This window comes from Gobio gobio, assembly GCF_949357685.1.
Source record: "Gobio gobio genome assembly, chromosome: 4".
Taxonomy (NCBI): Eukaryota; Metazoa; Chordata; class Actinopteri; order Cypriniformes; family Gobionidae; genus Gobio; species Gobio gobio.
This window is the reverse complement of record NC_137100.1, coordinates 57828928-57845597: the sequence shown is the minus strand read 5'-3', so window position 1 is coordinate 57845597 and position 16670 is coordinate 57828928. Positions and strand designations below refer to the sequence as shown.

General features: G+C 37.5%; 1 protein-coding gene across 2 annotated transcripts in view; it reads right to left on the bottom strand.

Annotated features, from left to right (window-relative positions):
* nos1 (nitric oxide synthase 1 (neuronal)) overlaps positions 1-16133 on the bottom strand; it is a gene marked incomplete at both ends in the record, with an annotated part of 67954 nt that extends 51821 nt beyond the window's left edge. Inside the window, 3 exons of one of the 2 annotated variants that reach the window (XM_079814275.1) lie at positions 1712-1849; positions 12078-12204; positions 15427-16133. In XM_079814275.1, coding sequence (XP_079670401.1) covers positions 1712-1849; positions 12078-12204; positions 15427-16133 — 972 coding nt within the window. The remainder of the gene's footprint in view (positions 1-1711; positions 1850-12077; positions 12205-15426) is intronic. The other variant, XM_079814276.1, reaches the window with a different exon arrangement.
* Positions 16134-16670: the final 537 nt, after the last annotated feature.

Genomic DNA, 16670 nt, shown 5'->3' with positions numbered 1-16670 from the left:
ACATGGTGCGCTGATAATAACCTGCTCCTCAACACCACCAAAACGAAGGAGCTCATCGTGGACTTCAGGAAGGAGTCAAGAGGCACACACGACACCATCCACATCAATGGAATGGCTGTTGAGCGTGTCTCCAGTTTCAAGTTCCTGGGGATCCACATCTCGGCGGACATGTCGTGGACGACCAACACCTCCAGCCTGGTCAAGAAGGCTCACCAGCGCCTCTTCTTCCTGAGGACACTGAGGAAGAATCAGCTCTCCTCGGCTATCCTGGTGAACTTCTACCGCTGCGCAATAGAAAGCATCCTGACCAACTGTGTGGCAGTGTGGTATGGGAGCTGCTCTGTTGCGGAGCGCAAGGCACTGCAGCGGGTGGTGAAAACTGCCCAGCGCATCACAGGGACTCCACTGCCTGCCATCGAGCACATCCAGAGGAAACGCTGCCTGCATCGAGCTCGCAGCATCCTCAAGGACTCCTCTCACCCAGCCCACAGACTGTTTTCTCTCCTGCCCTCCGGCAGGCGTTTCAGGATCCTCCGGACCAGGACCAGCAGACTAAAGAACAGTTTTTTCCCCAGAGCTGTCTCTTTATTGAACTCAAACCCCCGTTGATCCACTTCCCTCATAAACTGATAACTCTCCTACCTCACATCTGCCTTCACTTTGTTATTTGCACTACTGACTGTTTATTACAGTAACAACTGTTTACTTATGCATTCTGCACCACCATACCGTAACTGGATAATGCTCATCTGCACTGCCGACTGTATTTACAGTAACAATGTTTACATTTGCATTTTGCACCGTACTTCTAACTGGAATATGCAACCACTTTCCACTGCACTTTTACACTTTCTTTCGGATAGCTCTGTCCATAATTTATTGTACTAACTTAATCCACTGCTATATTCCTCATATTAGCCTAACATATTACTGTATACCTCTAACTGTAAAATTCTGTTCAAGTAATAACCGTCTGTATATTTATTCATAGTACATAGTCACCTGTAAATTCTGTTTATAGTAATAGCCATCTGTATATTTATTCATAGTACATATTCACCTGTAAATTCTGTTTATAGTAATAGCCATCTGTATATTTATTCACTGTATATATTCATCTGTAAATTCAGTTCTACTTATAGTAATAACCATCTCTCTACTTATACATATTTATATATATTCAGAACATTTTTATGTCCTGCACTTACGCAACCATTGTATATATCCTGCACTTGCTGCTATTGCACTTCTGGTTAGACCTAAACTGCATTTCGTTGCCTTGTACTTGTACTTGTGTAATGACAATAAAGTTGAATCTAATCTAATCTAATCTAATCTTATGAAGACTTCAGATGACCAACACCTGTGAAAAGTTGACTCCAACTCCTGCAAGGACTTCAGATGATGCAGCTCTGAATCAACATGCAACATTGCTAAATTTTTCTATATATCCTAATCATGTGTTAACATTACTTCAATGAGCTCATTGTTTCTGCCTTATATTAATACATTGTTAATGTGTACATTTTCGAAATACATAATTTGGACAAAGTCACCACTGATAACAGATCAATCTAAGATGTAATGTAGACATATGCATTTCCTGTAAAGCTGCTTTGAAACGATATGCATTGTGAAAAGCACTATACAAATAAATGTGAATTAAATTGAATTGAATTGAATTAAGCCTTGAGGTCAACATCAAACGTACCGTGCTGGAGCTGTGATGTAGAGTATCATTGTATAAAGATCCAGTTTCCCAATTCTTCACTTTCATGAATCTGGGACATTTAGAGGGACTTCCATTCTGTACAGTCTTAGTGGGAGAAACTCCTCCATGGGTTTGCGGCTGTGGAGGAACAAAAATCACACCTTATTAGCAACTTGCTTCTAATTTGTCTAACACTATTATCCAAAATTACAGGAACAATTCCCACAACACACTCAAGTACAGTTCAGAAGAAAGTTCAAAAAACGCCAAAAGATGTTATCAAAACCAGCCTATTACTTCTCGAAAAGAATATTAAATGGCATTAATAATGTAACATCTCCTACTAAAATACATGCAAATAACAAAATGAGTAACACTTTAGTTTAGGGTCCAATTCTTCCTATTAACTAGTTGATTATTATCATGCATATTACTAGGATATTAGCTGTTTATTAGCACATATGAATGACCATATTCTACATCCCTTAATCCTACCCAATACACAGACTTAACAATTACCTTACTAACTATAAGCAGTAATTAGGAGTTTATTGAGGTGAAAGTCGTAGTTAATAGTTATAGAATTGGACCCTAAATTAAAGTGCTATCCCAAAATTCTTTCATCACAATCATAAATATGCAAATATTGATTAATATAGGCTACTCACATATTCATACAAGTATGAGAGTTGTGCTAAAAGGCGATCACACACAGCATTTTCTAAATCAGTCATACATAAAAAGCATGATAATAATAATAATACATATTAAGCAGACACATTTCTATTTCTTCAACATAATATTTTGGCCATCAACACAGATGATATGTGACATCAATGAACTTTCTGTGCAAAGTTCTTTATTCTTAATTGGCAATTTTAACAACCAGTAGGTAAAGGAAAGAAATGACCTACTCAAAGCGTCAAAGGGATAATCGGCATTATTAAGGAAAGATTTCATTGAGCCTTGATTTTCAGAGAGAACAGAATACTCTCATTGACTGTCCATTCAAAAGATGACTGTAATTTGCTTCATGTTCAAATGTATCAGAAGTTGACATATTTGATCCAATAGAAATCAATCTAGCAGCCCTTATGAAGACTCAGTTCACAGGCCTCGGGCACAATATCACTGGCATAATTGTGATGGTTTCTGATGATAGGAATCCAAACTTCAATATCAGCCATGGACCATTATGTTCGCTGTCCCCTGGAAGAATAGCGGGCGTCCTTCTACTCAATCGATTTGATTCTCCTCAGAAGACACATAGGCTATGTATCTAGCTACACAACATGCATTGCACAACATACTTGATTATTATCTCAAAGCCAACACGCTGCCCTCGGCTGACACGGAAAGCGCCGCACTCATGTTTACACATGTGAGAAATCTGAAGTAGAACGGATAAGAAGAACAATCTTGTCACAAGTGAAATGTGAGGACAAAAGCGGATATGATACACCCTTACATAAACGTAGCCTACACTGTGACAGGAAGGCAGTGCAAAAGAAAAGGTGTAAAATTGAAAAAGGAAACTTCAACTGAGGATTTTGTGTACATGACAGCGTCGCCCCGAGCAACGACTGACACGCGCACACACACACACACACACACACACACAACCACGTGTACGAGCGGGGTGGAATAAACGGCGACATCATCGACACTTGGAGACCACTTACCCACACTAGAGCGCTTCAGAAACAAGCACTCGATACACTCACGCAACATTCACAGACCACCCGAGCCCACCTTCACTGCTCAACTTTGCTCGACAACAGGCAGTGCGGGGGTAACTGCTTTGTCTACGTCTCATCCTTCTCACCACAGCTGTATTAACACAAGCTGCGCGCAAAGCTTTATTATGTAAAAGAGTAACACGAGCTGATTTGTCAAACTAATTTCACAAGCTGCTAATAAATAAAACATTTTGGAATGACTAATCAGCTGAAAAGATTGTGTTTCTTTGGATGCCATGGAAATTGTCTGTATAAAGGCCTACCTAATATTAGCTTTATATATGTACATAGTATGGCTAGATAAGTCCATCAGTACTGTATATCGAATTATATCTATCTATCTATCTATCTATCTATCTATCTATCTATCTATCTATCTATCTATCTATCTATCTATCTATCTATCTATCTATCTATCTATCTATCTATCTATCTATCTATCTATCTACCGTGCCCTCCACTAATATTGGCACCCTTGGTAAATAGGCAGCTAATAATAACAAAGGCAGTGAAAATAAATCTGCATTGTTTATCCTTTTGATCTTTCATTTTTTTTAAATCACTAAATTCTATGCTTTCATTGAAGTAAAACAATTGAAAGTGGGGGGAAACTCACATGAAATGTTTTTTCTCCAATGCATGTTGGCCACAATTATTGGCACCCCTAAAAATTATTATGAGTAAAATATCTCTGAAGTATTACCATTCATATTTTATTTAAAAAAAAAATTGCACACCAGGGTGACTTTAGGAGCATGAACTTGTCCAGCCATGACTTCCTATCCTAAATATGAGGAAACACAAAGGCCCTTAATCATCCATCATAATGAGTAAATAGAAAGTGGCTGTGAAAATAGCTAAAGCTTTGAAAATCCCCATTTACACCATCAGGGCAATAATTACGAAGTTCCAATCAACTAAAGATGTTATGAATCTGCCTGGAAGAGGATGTGTGTCTATATCGTCCTAATGCACAGTGAAGAGGATTGAGACTGAATCAAATGTAAAAAATAAACTGAATCCATTTTCTCTAAATTCTCTGGGCGGGCAGAGAAGCAGAAAAAGGGGAGGTAACCTTTCCCCGTATGACGACATATAGGGAAGATTCCAGATTTGCCCATCTGAGCTTTCATTGTCTCAAAGGCAGAGCAGGAGACCCAGATACCCATTTCTAGCCACTGGGGGACCCATAGACAGGCTAGGGGAACTCATATTACAGTTTTTCTCAGTCGCTTTGGTACATTTCTCAGATCAGAATTGAAATTCTCAAAACTACCTGTTCAATTCGCACATCATTGTGTCACTTGTGCACATCAAAAAAGCAGTTTCTCATTTCTTTGAACAAGTTGCAAATGCTTGTGTACATCCATGCAAATGATTATGTACAATTTTCTGCTGTTTCCTACATTATCAGTTGCTTATGTCATGTTGAGCAAAATGTATTATAATGGGTCTCTGTTGAATAGTCTCACCCCCCACAACATTTAGGCATTAGTTCATAGCATAAGTCTTTACATGCAAAATGGTTGAACAAGTTGTCGTAATATGTCAAGCATATTTCTATGCATTTCCGTTAGACGTTCATATTTCTACTTTTGTTTTTCAGTTTTTTTTCCTTTGTGCTATGCAGTGCTGTCTTTTTCTCTCTGTATCGCAATGACATGGTCTGTCAACAAATTACAGTACAAACAGTAAATGTGAATCTTGTCCAGTCTCTTACAATCAAACTCACACATACACTAAGGTGTAACCAACAATTTACAATAATTGTCATCAAAACTTTAGCCATAGTTTACATCAGAACATCCCTCCAGAGTACAGTTATATTGACAACATGACTAAGCAATTTGACTGTCTTATCCGTACACAATGATACAAGGACTTGTCATTCTGATGGCACTGACATGTTCATTGACACAGATATTTACTTTTGAGAGATGAACTAAGGATTTTGAGCAAGAGACTGGCTTTTGCAGGTAATCCATGGTGTTTTGCTATTTGTACGAATTGTTTTAAGAAATGCACTTACTGTTTTGCAAATGTCGAGGATGATTCGAGAAATGTACCAAAGCGACTGAGAAAAACTGTAATGTTAAAAAAAAAACTCATAAAGTGAGTTAGACTTTAAATCACATTGAATTGGTGGAATGCTGTATTGACATTAGCATCCAGGAGAGGAACTATCTGTTTAATAATTAACCGTATATGGGCATGGAATTAACAAAAATGTAGACGAAAAATAATATTGCATATTTTCATGCAGAGCTTCAAAGGCAGCAACATCATTGTTTAATGATGTTAGCAGCTCATCTGTCCAACTGCTTCACACCACTTCCACTGGGTGAGGAACCTTATTAGTGCTTCAATAATTCAGGGCACTGCTGTTAAACTCAGCACATTTCTAAAAAAACGTCAACCACATCAGGCAGAATGAAAGGTTATTATCATCTCAAACATTTCAAAACATCGCACCTGTGTTGCTTTAATGGGTTTGCAATCACTAAAGCAATGAAACATGCATTCTGTCAAGTGTCAGCAAGGTTAGCTTTCCAGAGGACAGACATTTCTTACAAAAAACAAGCTGTTCCATTTACAGCTTGACATAGAAATGTAAAACAAGTTTGAAATTGTCTAAGGCAACCTAAAGAGAACACTTACTTATCATCATCTCAGCAGGAATATTCTGTAGATCTAACAGCGTGTCAAGAATATTCTGGGCATGCTCGAGCAAATTCATTACCCGCCAGTGTGTGCCAGTGAGAATATGCTAAAAGTGCAAAATGTCATATAAATGGTATATTATAGAGTAGCCAAGGTCTCAATCTGTCAGAGTGAAGAGAAGATTGGAAAGTACAAGGGAATGTGTTATCGACCCTTAGCCTTTGCAGATAATGTCATATCTGGCTAGCCAGTTAAGGTCAATGTGACTGAATAACACACTTAACCCTCATGTGCTGTCCGTTTATGCCTGCTATTTGAGATTTCGGCAAACCTATAAGATCATTACAAATCAATCACACTGTACGACATGGATCTAATAAACTTGGGTACGACATGTATGACTGTGTGATGACACCTATTGAATCGTAGGCTAAGACGCAAGTTAGTACAGAAGAATAAAACGTCATCAGTATGTGCTAGTGATTAACAAGTAGAGCAAGATGAATCACATTTTGGCAATTAAATTGTTTGCGCAAGCTGAGAAAATAATAGGAAGCGAATGAGGAGAATATGGACGAGGTCGTGGCTAGGGAAAGAGGCCAACTTGGCATTGCACATTTTGTAAACGGAGCTTGAGGTAAGTAGTTTTAAGTTTTAGCGCCATGTTGCGTTGATCAATACGCCATTTCATGTTGCATTTCTATTGGCTAGTCAGTAGACGTAGGTCGTAGCAACAAACACACTGTGAGATGATCATGCTAAATGTCTGACACTGTCAGAAAATGATCGCAGGCTATGTTTGGTCGCAAGACCGTGACAACCGGCATCTTTAAACGTCTCTCTCACCGTAAAAAAAATTAATAATATCACTCACTTTATTAGTTTTTACTCTCTTTTTACTTTAATGTTATGCGTGTTATACTGTAGGTGTATATGTGTGTGTGTTTGCATTTGTTCTCCATTGTGGATGAGTTGTGGTGTCAGCCCTTCATTTTTGTGTGTTTTCTGCATTGTAACGGACTTTTTCGACAAATTATGTAACCAAAAGCAATTTTTTTTAAAGTCTCAAATTGATGGGTATTTTGGAGGTGGGGTGTGTTGTGTGTGTGTGAGCATGAGCTTTACACATTGTGGATGTGTTATAGTGTTAGCACTTCAGTATTTGCATTCTGTGTTGTTGCTGATTTAGTGAAATTAGGGTATGTTTACACGAAAACAATGTACTAAAGCAGAAAAGTCTTTCACATACAGATGACAACAGTCAAAACGGTCCCCACTTACACTGATCTGTGAAAAAGACAAAAAAAGTTTCACTTTGTAAAGAAACACTACGTGTCTAGACTGAACAATTAACGAGAATAAGAGAGACAATATTTGCATTTTCAATGGCCAATAGCATAAAAACATTTTTAGTTGAAAACGAAGTTGTGGAAAAAGTATAAATTGTATAGTTTTATGCATTGCAATGTGGGGCCTGGGGAGAGCTTGAACATCCTGAGTGTGACACTAAATAAATTGGAATGATATCTGGTTGTATGTTATTTATTTATAGAAAGAAACTAGACTAGAAAGTGTTGACACACCCCAACATTTGGCAACAATGTACAATAAGGTCCCAATTCATGTTTTTTTTGGGGGCACAATTTTGGTAAAATTTTGAAGAAATCAATTTTAGTACAAAAAAAATTTGTAAACAACAATGCAAATTATAGTTGACAGTATGAATTTATTGCAATCCGTTCTAAATCTCCCTCCAAAAACTGATACCCCAGACCACCTTTTTAAGCAGACTTGGTTGGAATTGGTTGGTCAACTTCAAAACCTGCAGTGCATGATCCCAATCCAGTTCCTGAAGACCTACCTTCCTGCAAAATTCAGCTCCAACCCTGATCAAACACAACTGAACCATCTAATCAAGGGGTGCGTCTCAATACTCAAATGAATGCTTCCTTATTTCCTCACTCTTCCAGTTCAGTTTCACTTTAAAAACTTCAGCTTCTGTCCTAACCTGATGTAAATAAACGCACCAACAAGCGATAAAGGCTTAGTCTTAATCTGACATGTGTAAATCATAATATTTTGTTACACATTGCACTACACTAAATATTTTAGCCTACATTAGATGTCGTCTGATTGGCTGCAGCACTTTTGCACTTATTGCGGATAGACAAATTGTTTGTTGCTGAAAACTTTGTGCCTGGTTAGGACAGGCTCTAAGGGTTCATATATCATCTCAACAGTCATTGCATCTTTCTGTCTCACTAATAGTGTCAGGCATTGTGCGCAACAATCCCATGCTAGGTCCCATATCTTTCTATTTCTCTTGTACTCTCCCACTCTCCCCCTCCTCGTCTTACTCACTGACAATTAATCATCCACCAGACACTGTATTACGCGAAGGAGAGAGAGAGAAAGAGAGCAACTTGGACCACACAGCTGCATCCATTCATTCCTCTGCTTTTTTGGATCGCCTCCATCCATCCGGTTTCTTTCAGAGGGATAATGCGTCACAAGAGGCCAGATGAGAGAGTCATGTGCTGATGTGAAATGTAAGCACTGCTACCCCCACAACCAGGACGGTAGAAACACATGCTACACCAGCACTGTGCTGGCAGGTACAGAGAAGACCATGTGACAGGCTTTCATATAGATACTTGCAAGTAACCCTACTTAAAGAATTGAAGTACTTCTGCAGTTAATTCAGCTTGAACTTCTTGACATGCAGCAGACTCAATTTAAATCTTATTTTGTAGATAATTTCAGATGTGGGTGTGTATTGTATTTTAGCTTTTTTGTAAACATGGTAAATCTTTTTTAAATATAAGGTTAAATTCTCCCAAATGAATTTTTTTGCAGCAAATGTGAATTGGTTCAAGAAACCCATATAGTGTTTTCTATAAGGTTATTTTGAAAACAAGCTTGAAGTTGCATTTCTTCAGATCAGTCATAAAACTAAAAATGTTATAAAAGTGTATATACACTATATATTTATTAGTGCTGGGAATCGATTACGTTTTTACTAATTAATCGCATGGTTTTCTGTAATGAATCGCGATTAATCGCAAGTTTTTAATAATTTGGGAGTTTTTAATTTGTTGATATTGTAATAAGTTTAATAACTTTTCAGTTATTCGCCAAATTAATGTAGAAACTGTTTAAATACAGCATATTTTAAATATGTGTTGTAATGCATCTTTTTATGAATGAAGTCCAGTATCACTGATACTAATGTCTCTATGAAACATTAATGACATTACATTACAGTTAAAATGAAAGCTACCAATTTCAACATGTATTAAGCTTTAAAAAAACTACTTTTAATTTAAGTGAACTTAAAACAATCTTTAAATAAACCATTATTTAAATGGTGGCTCCTTCTCATAAATGTTATATTTACCTGTGGCCTTCCCTGTTAGACATATACAGAAATGTAATAGTTATCAAACACCTTTCTTAACTGCATAAATAATAAATTAAATATAGGTTAATCATCTCTGTTCTCGTTGTTCTTTGATGAACATTAATGACAGACATCATCAGTGCTACTGTCACTTTAAGATCGGCCGCTGCCGAACATGACGCGGATCTGACGCGCTCTCCCGCGCATCTCATTTAAGACTCCTATTATGAGAATACTCAACAAAACTGGCATTTTGGCAACATTCTCAGTGTTGTTATTGTTTGTTCAAGAGCGAAAGAGAACTCAATGTGTGCACGAGACTGGCGCAACTAGGGATCTGATTGAGATGCGCACACACACAGACAGGACACTGACATACAGCGCGTTCTCTTCTGTCTTGTCACGCTTAGATGGTTTAAAAGCATTTACATGAATAAGAGCGTGATCATATGATGTAACGCTGGGCAAAAATGTATATAAAAACAAACGCTGCGTTAATTGCGTTAAATATTTTGGTAACACTTTAGAATAATGGTCATTAGTTAACATTTGTTAACTACATTAGTTACCATTAACTAATAATGAACTGCACTTATAAAGCGTTTATTAATCTTTGTTAATGTTAATTTCAACATTTACTAATGCATTATTAAAATCTTGTTAACATTAGTTAATGCACTGTGAACTAACATGAACAAACCCTGAACAGCTGGATTTATATTAACTAACGTTAACAAAGATGAACTAATACAGTAACAAATGTACTGCTCATGGTTAGTTCATGTTAGTTAATACATTAACTAATGTTAACTAATGACCATTATTCTAAAGTGTTACCAATATTTGTAATGCGTTAAAATGAAAAAATTAATCGGCCGCATTAACGCATTAATATTTATACAACAGTTTGTTTTTATTTGAAAGCCACGTCCTAAGCCTAACCCTAACCCATCTGTAAAACCGCATTCTTCCACCTTAAAAAAATATATCTAAACTATGACATATGCTCTCAATGCAAAATACTGAACAGTTAGTTAATGCGTTCAAGACCTCAAGTCTAGATTATTGTAATGCTCTACTGGGTGGTTGCCCTGCTCGCTTAATAAAAAAACTCCAGCTGGTCCAAAACGCAGCAGTTCGAGTTCTTACTTGAACCAGGAAGTATAATCATATTAGCCCGTTTCTGTCAACACTGCATTGGCTCCCTATTAAATATATACATTTTAACATCTTGCTTATTACAAACAAAGCACTAAATGGTTTAGCTCCCCAGTACTTGAGCGAGCTCTTAATGCATAATACTCCCTCACGTCTATTGTGGTCTCAAAATTCTGGCCAGTTGATAATAGAATATCAAAATCAACTGCAAGTGATCGATCTTTTTCCTATTTAGCACCTAAACTCTGGAACAGTCTTCCTAGCATTGTTCATTATTCATCTATTACTTGTTCTACTATATTTAACTTAAACAAAAGCAGCGCTCTAGTACAGGATTTGTTTAACTGAATTTATTTCCTATTGTCTTTTATAATTGCTATTGTTGTCAATTTAAATATTGCTGTTTAATAAATACTATTTTATATAAATAATATGCCGTATTTGGAATTGAGAAAGGGTTCCGTTAGTGGACGTGATATGGACTTCATTAAAAGTTACATTATAAAGTCTTTATGAGTGACTGGTTGTAAACAATAAAGTTGTTTCTACGCTGTCAAGGAAAGACTTTTAAAAGCACAAAGACAAAGATATCGCTTTCTTCAGCGGACATTCAAACTGATTTTTAAAAATGGATATAATATTATGGACATCAACCTGAAGAATTAATGATTTATCAGATGGAGATAATACACTTGTTTAGTCGATCTCTCTCTTATAATACTCTACTCTACATAATACAATAAGCTTCTATAAAGCGACTCAACGTTTCTTCATTACGAATTAGTAATGGAGGCTTGGGCTCAACTGTCAAACTGTCAACTTGAGATTTGAAGCCGTGGCAGAAGGAAGTCATTCTGCAGAAACGGTCCCCACAAAGATGGCGATATCTGAAATCCTTGTCCTTGTGGGGACATGTTTTGGTCCCCATGAGGAAAACAAGTTATAAAACATACTAAGAGATGTGTTTTTTGAAAATGTAAAAATGCAGAACGTTTTCTATGAAGGGTAGGTTTAGGGGTAGGGTTAGTGTAGGAGGATAGATTATACAGTTTGTACAGTATAAAAATCATTATGTCTATGGAATGTCAATTAGCACTTATTTACACTGCTGTCCATGACCCAAGAGAATAGACCTATTGTGATCCATGAGTTGAGAACCTCTGCTTTAAAACCCCAGTACATTTTACAGTAAATTACAGGTAAATAAAAAAAAATGTTTGTGGACCTATGTCCTGTAATTATTTTTAAGAATAGGACATTGAATGTCTGCCAGCTGTCAAGCAGAATCGGCCATATTTGCAGTAAGTGAAGCTTCAATATTTCTGACAGAAAAACAAATAATGATAGATTACTGACTCACTCGCAGTCCTTCAAAGCCACATGTAAAGCCATTTAGACTGTATTTTACCTTGTCACTCTCTGAGTAAGGGTTGTTAAGCACCGTAGGCATGTTGTCCTTTCTCCAGAGGTCATCAAACACTCTGTCGTTATCCGACGCCAGCTGGGCGTTCTGTCCATTTCCCACACCAAGGTCCCTGAAAGTCACAAACAGTTCAGGTCACACCTCAAACATCAGCCAGAAGAAAACAAGTCTAGATGTATGCACAACTACTCAAAACACATTCGAAAATATATATTTTTTCATTTGTCTATTGTTATTCGCCTAGGTGTATTACGTCTATGTTAATAAACTGAGGGAAATAGTCCAATTATAGTCCGTCATAATCAACCGCATGCCTCAGATGCCGTCCATACAGCTTAACCTGAATTTCATTAAAACATTCAGGCTACCAATGTGCACTTGATGCCTCAATTCCATTAATACTCATTTTAATTTCACAATCAGATTTTCCTAGTGCCCAATAAACCATGCTATCAGATGTATAGTGCACATTTAAAAATGTAATCATCAAACACTTCTTTCTAGCTGACTTTGCATTGCATGATGGGACTTATAGTAGTGTGTGAAGAGTGTGAGAAGCATGATTTGTTTTAGATGAAATGCTGCCATTTTACCAGCCAGATTGAAATTCCAAGCCTAATTAGAATTTGTTTATACAGAAAAGAAATCTGGTGAAGTGTGTACTTTTTCAAACAATAAAACACTCTGAGGCCGTTTCTAATCATTGCTTTGTTTGTTTGAGCATCCAGACTTGTCCCGACAAGAGCAACAATGACTCAACCAATGAATTGAGTTTGGGGCGGGACTATTTGTTTGACCAACCAATGGCAGAAGGGAGGAGAGTGTTTGGGAAACCTGTTTGGAAACTGTCATCATTTTTACACACTTCAACTTTTTTGTACACTCAACAGAGGCAGTTGTCTAATCTAATCAGTTTTGTGCAATGAGGCATTTACAGAGTAGACGTTCATTTGATCATCACGTTCCTGACAGTAACTCTCATTCGTTTAAACAATATGACAACGCTACAGCACTAGAGTGTAACAAATAATTTTGGTGTAATTAATTAGACCAAGTGGTGTACTGTGAAAACTGGGGTGTGATCAAAAAATGACAATCATATTTATGTCTATATTTATCCATTCTATTTTTGATGTTGCTGGAAGCTTCTCACACTGCCTGTTTGTACTCCCTGTTCACTTAAGCGTAATATGAACATTCAATGCAAGAGTAATTTCAAAGACTGAATGGAATAAATACACTACAGATCACACACTTACGGCTCACCAAATAAACACAAAATGCACTCAACAAAAAGTATATGCATTAAGAAAAACTGAACTCTTCCAAAAAAAATTAGTTTTTGAAGCATGAAGCATCAAATAAAATCTGGCTAAATATTCGTAAACCATATTCCCATGTGAATAAAAATAGAGGAAATAGATTGGGGCTCCTTGTCACAGTCACAATACACAATAACCGTGTCAATCTGTTTAGCAATATTTAGAAGATATTTTTGTAACAAAGACAAAGAGTACATACGCGGGTATATTTTATATAAAATAGTAAAATTGATTCTAAGAGCAGGATGTCTTGATTTGTTTACAACATTAAACCAATAATGCTTTAAGAGAACTCTTTTCTTGAGTCAGTACCACTTGACGCTTTTAGAACAAGATATTTCTGGGAAAAAAGTGATGTTAAGTCAGGTTTGTAGACTCATCTTTGCTTCTTAAATGCCACTTCAGAACTTTAACCCAAAATAAAGAATGCATTCATAACCTATATTTGCACATATATTGTAAAGTTTAGAGGTTTCCAAGAAAGCCTAGATTATTTTGTACCCTAGTAAATGTAAGGAGTGGAATGTTGAAAGTGGAACTGAGAAAATTAATATTGGAGTTTGAAAAATTTTGACAGTTGACAGAATGTTTGACAATTTTTTTTCAAAATTTAAGCGACAACAAAAATCTCAATTTCTTGCTTTTATTTGCAATCTACATGGTTACCCCCCCCCCCCCCCCTCTTTTTTTTGCATTATCTATCTATGGCCGCCTATACTCTACAAAGACGATGCCGAGTTATTTGTTGATTCTCGTGCACAGGGCCACCTTTAATCTACAAAGACATTGCTGCGTTATTTGATTCTCATGGACAGTCAACAGAAAACGAGACCTGGGAGTGTTATGACGATGGTAATGATAACTCTGATATAGCATAAAAACGTTAAAACTACAGCTAAAACATTGGCAAAATTAACTTAAAAGTTATCTGTGTGAGACCACTAATGCATCCCAGGATCATTGGGAAAAACTGTGATTCTGTGAAAAAAATGCTGTATTGAGTTTGAAAATAGCGTACCACATACATACCCTAAATCTAAAGACCTGTTCACACCAAGAACGATAATTAAGAAGATGACTGTAATGAAAACTATTTTAGCATCGACACCAGTGGACAATGACATTCAGTTTATTGTAAGTAGTGTTGGGGAAAGTATGGTAATGCATTTACAATATTGCGTTACTTAGTTACTACTTACTTTTTATGAAAAGTAATGCGTTACATTACATTTGCGCTACTTTTTTCTCACCTGGGCTGTGCTTGCTTTTTTGTATTTTAAGTTTTTTTTTTTAAGTTTGGGCAAATGTTAAGGCCCTTTCACACCAAATGGTTGGTTGATTGGATCATCAAAAGTCAGCAGCAAAGACATTGGTTAATAAAGTGAGATTACATACATACAGTATATTTGTGTAATTTAACGTATTTAATCATTGCAGGTGTACGTAATATTCTGAGTTTGCATTTCACAGTTTTTATTCATTTTGAGGAATACTGAATCTGTTTTTGAGCAAGTGAGATGAGTAAATCCCTGCTCACATTAGTCGAATCATGTTTACTCTGCACTTCCTCCCGATTTCTCTCAACATGGGGACAGGAGAGCTGTCACTCAATAAATGGGAAAACAAAGTCTTTAATAGTTGATAATGTGCACCATGATAATCATTTGTGTGAAAGGAATACAATTTGTTGGTGTTTTACTGCAAAAAAGTAGGTTGAGGCATGTATTTCCATGTAATTCAAGTTAACAGAGTATGCGCTATAGTGTTTTAGGTCCTAATAACAGTATTGTGGATGGAACTAAGCAAAATAAGTCTTTACTAATTAATAATCTGCCCCTGTAAGTATAATTGGTTTGAAAAGAACTGCCTCTTGAGTTTATTTCAGCTGGAAACAGCATATTGGGGAAGGAACTGTGCAAAAATAAGTCTTTACTAATTGATAATCTGCCCTCGTAATCATCATTTTTTGGAAAAGTGCATGTATTTCTGTATGTTGCACTAAAGATACTCACCTCTCCACCTGCACCTCGACATCCTTCCTGTCTATGACTCTCTGACCTTCTCCATTGATCTCTTTTTTGCTGTTCTTGATGAGCTTCAGCACTGGCTCAATCTCCTTCAGCAGGTCGTTGTTCTCCTCCACCCCATTGAGGAGGAGGGCTGAATGGCCTCCTTCTCTGAGCAGAGAGTCCTGGGCCAGCAGGGGAATCAGGGGTTTGTTCTCCCGCGGTTCTTTCCCAGGAGTGTAGGCAGAGGACAGGTTCTCTATCGCCCTGAGCTCTTTGGTCATGTTGGGTGTGAGGGGCGAGCATCGTTCGCACGGCCTGCTCTGAGTGGGGTTGACGGGCTTGGTGACGCGAACCGTTCTGGGTTTACCGTCACTGCTCAGCGTGGTCTCCAGGTGAGTGGTAAAGCCCTCGGGTCCACGGAGGATCAGGACGGCGTGGCTCTCGGGCGACACGTTCTTCAGGGTCTCGAGTGCATGTTCGTAGCTCAGGTCCACCAAAGGCTTGTTGTTCACGGCCAGGACGATGTCTCCGACTTGGACCAGCCCGCATTCTTCTGCCGCCCCGCCCCGAATGAGGTCAGAGATGATGACGGGCGGCTTGCACACACGTTGTTTGACCAGAAAGCCCAGCCCACCGATCTTTCTTTTGAAGAGGCGCACTGAGATGATGTTGGGCTGCAGCTGACACACGCTGGGCTCAGATTCCTGCATTGTGTCTTAGTGTGCGTCAGCGCTGATCTGCAATTGAGTTGAATGTGACAAAAAGGAGAGCGACATGTCAAATGTGTCAGCCACGGCAGACGAAGACATGCAGAGATGCAAAACAATATAGGCTAGTAAAAGTCACTGTAATGGCATCCTGTGACATTTAAGAAAATATTCAGAACCTCAATAAGGTCCAACTATGTCTGAATATAATAAGAATTGTAAGAACTGGTTTAAAGGAATAGTTAGACAAAAATAATTTTTGTATTCCTTTATGGAACAAAAAGCCAAAAAATGACATGAAAGTAGTCCATATGACTATGCGTTGATCAGTCCGATTTGTGAATGAATTTCGAATTTTGTCAATGAACTCTTGATCTGGTTCACAAATCAGACTGAATGACTCGTTTATTATATCTTTCTGACTGGTTCTTGAGTTTTCAGCTCACTGGAGGGGACGTTTATCAGCAAATAATGAACATTATTCAATTCAATTTCAGTCTTGTTCTCATACAAAAAAAAAATATTGTACAGCTTCAGAAG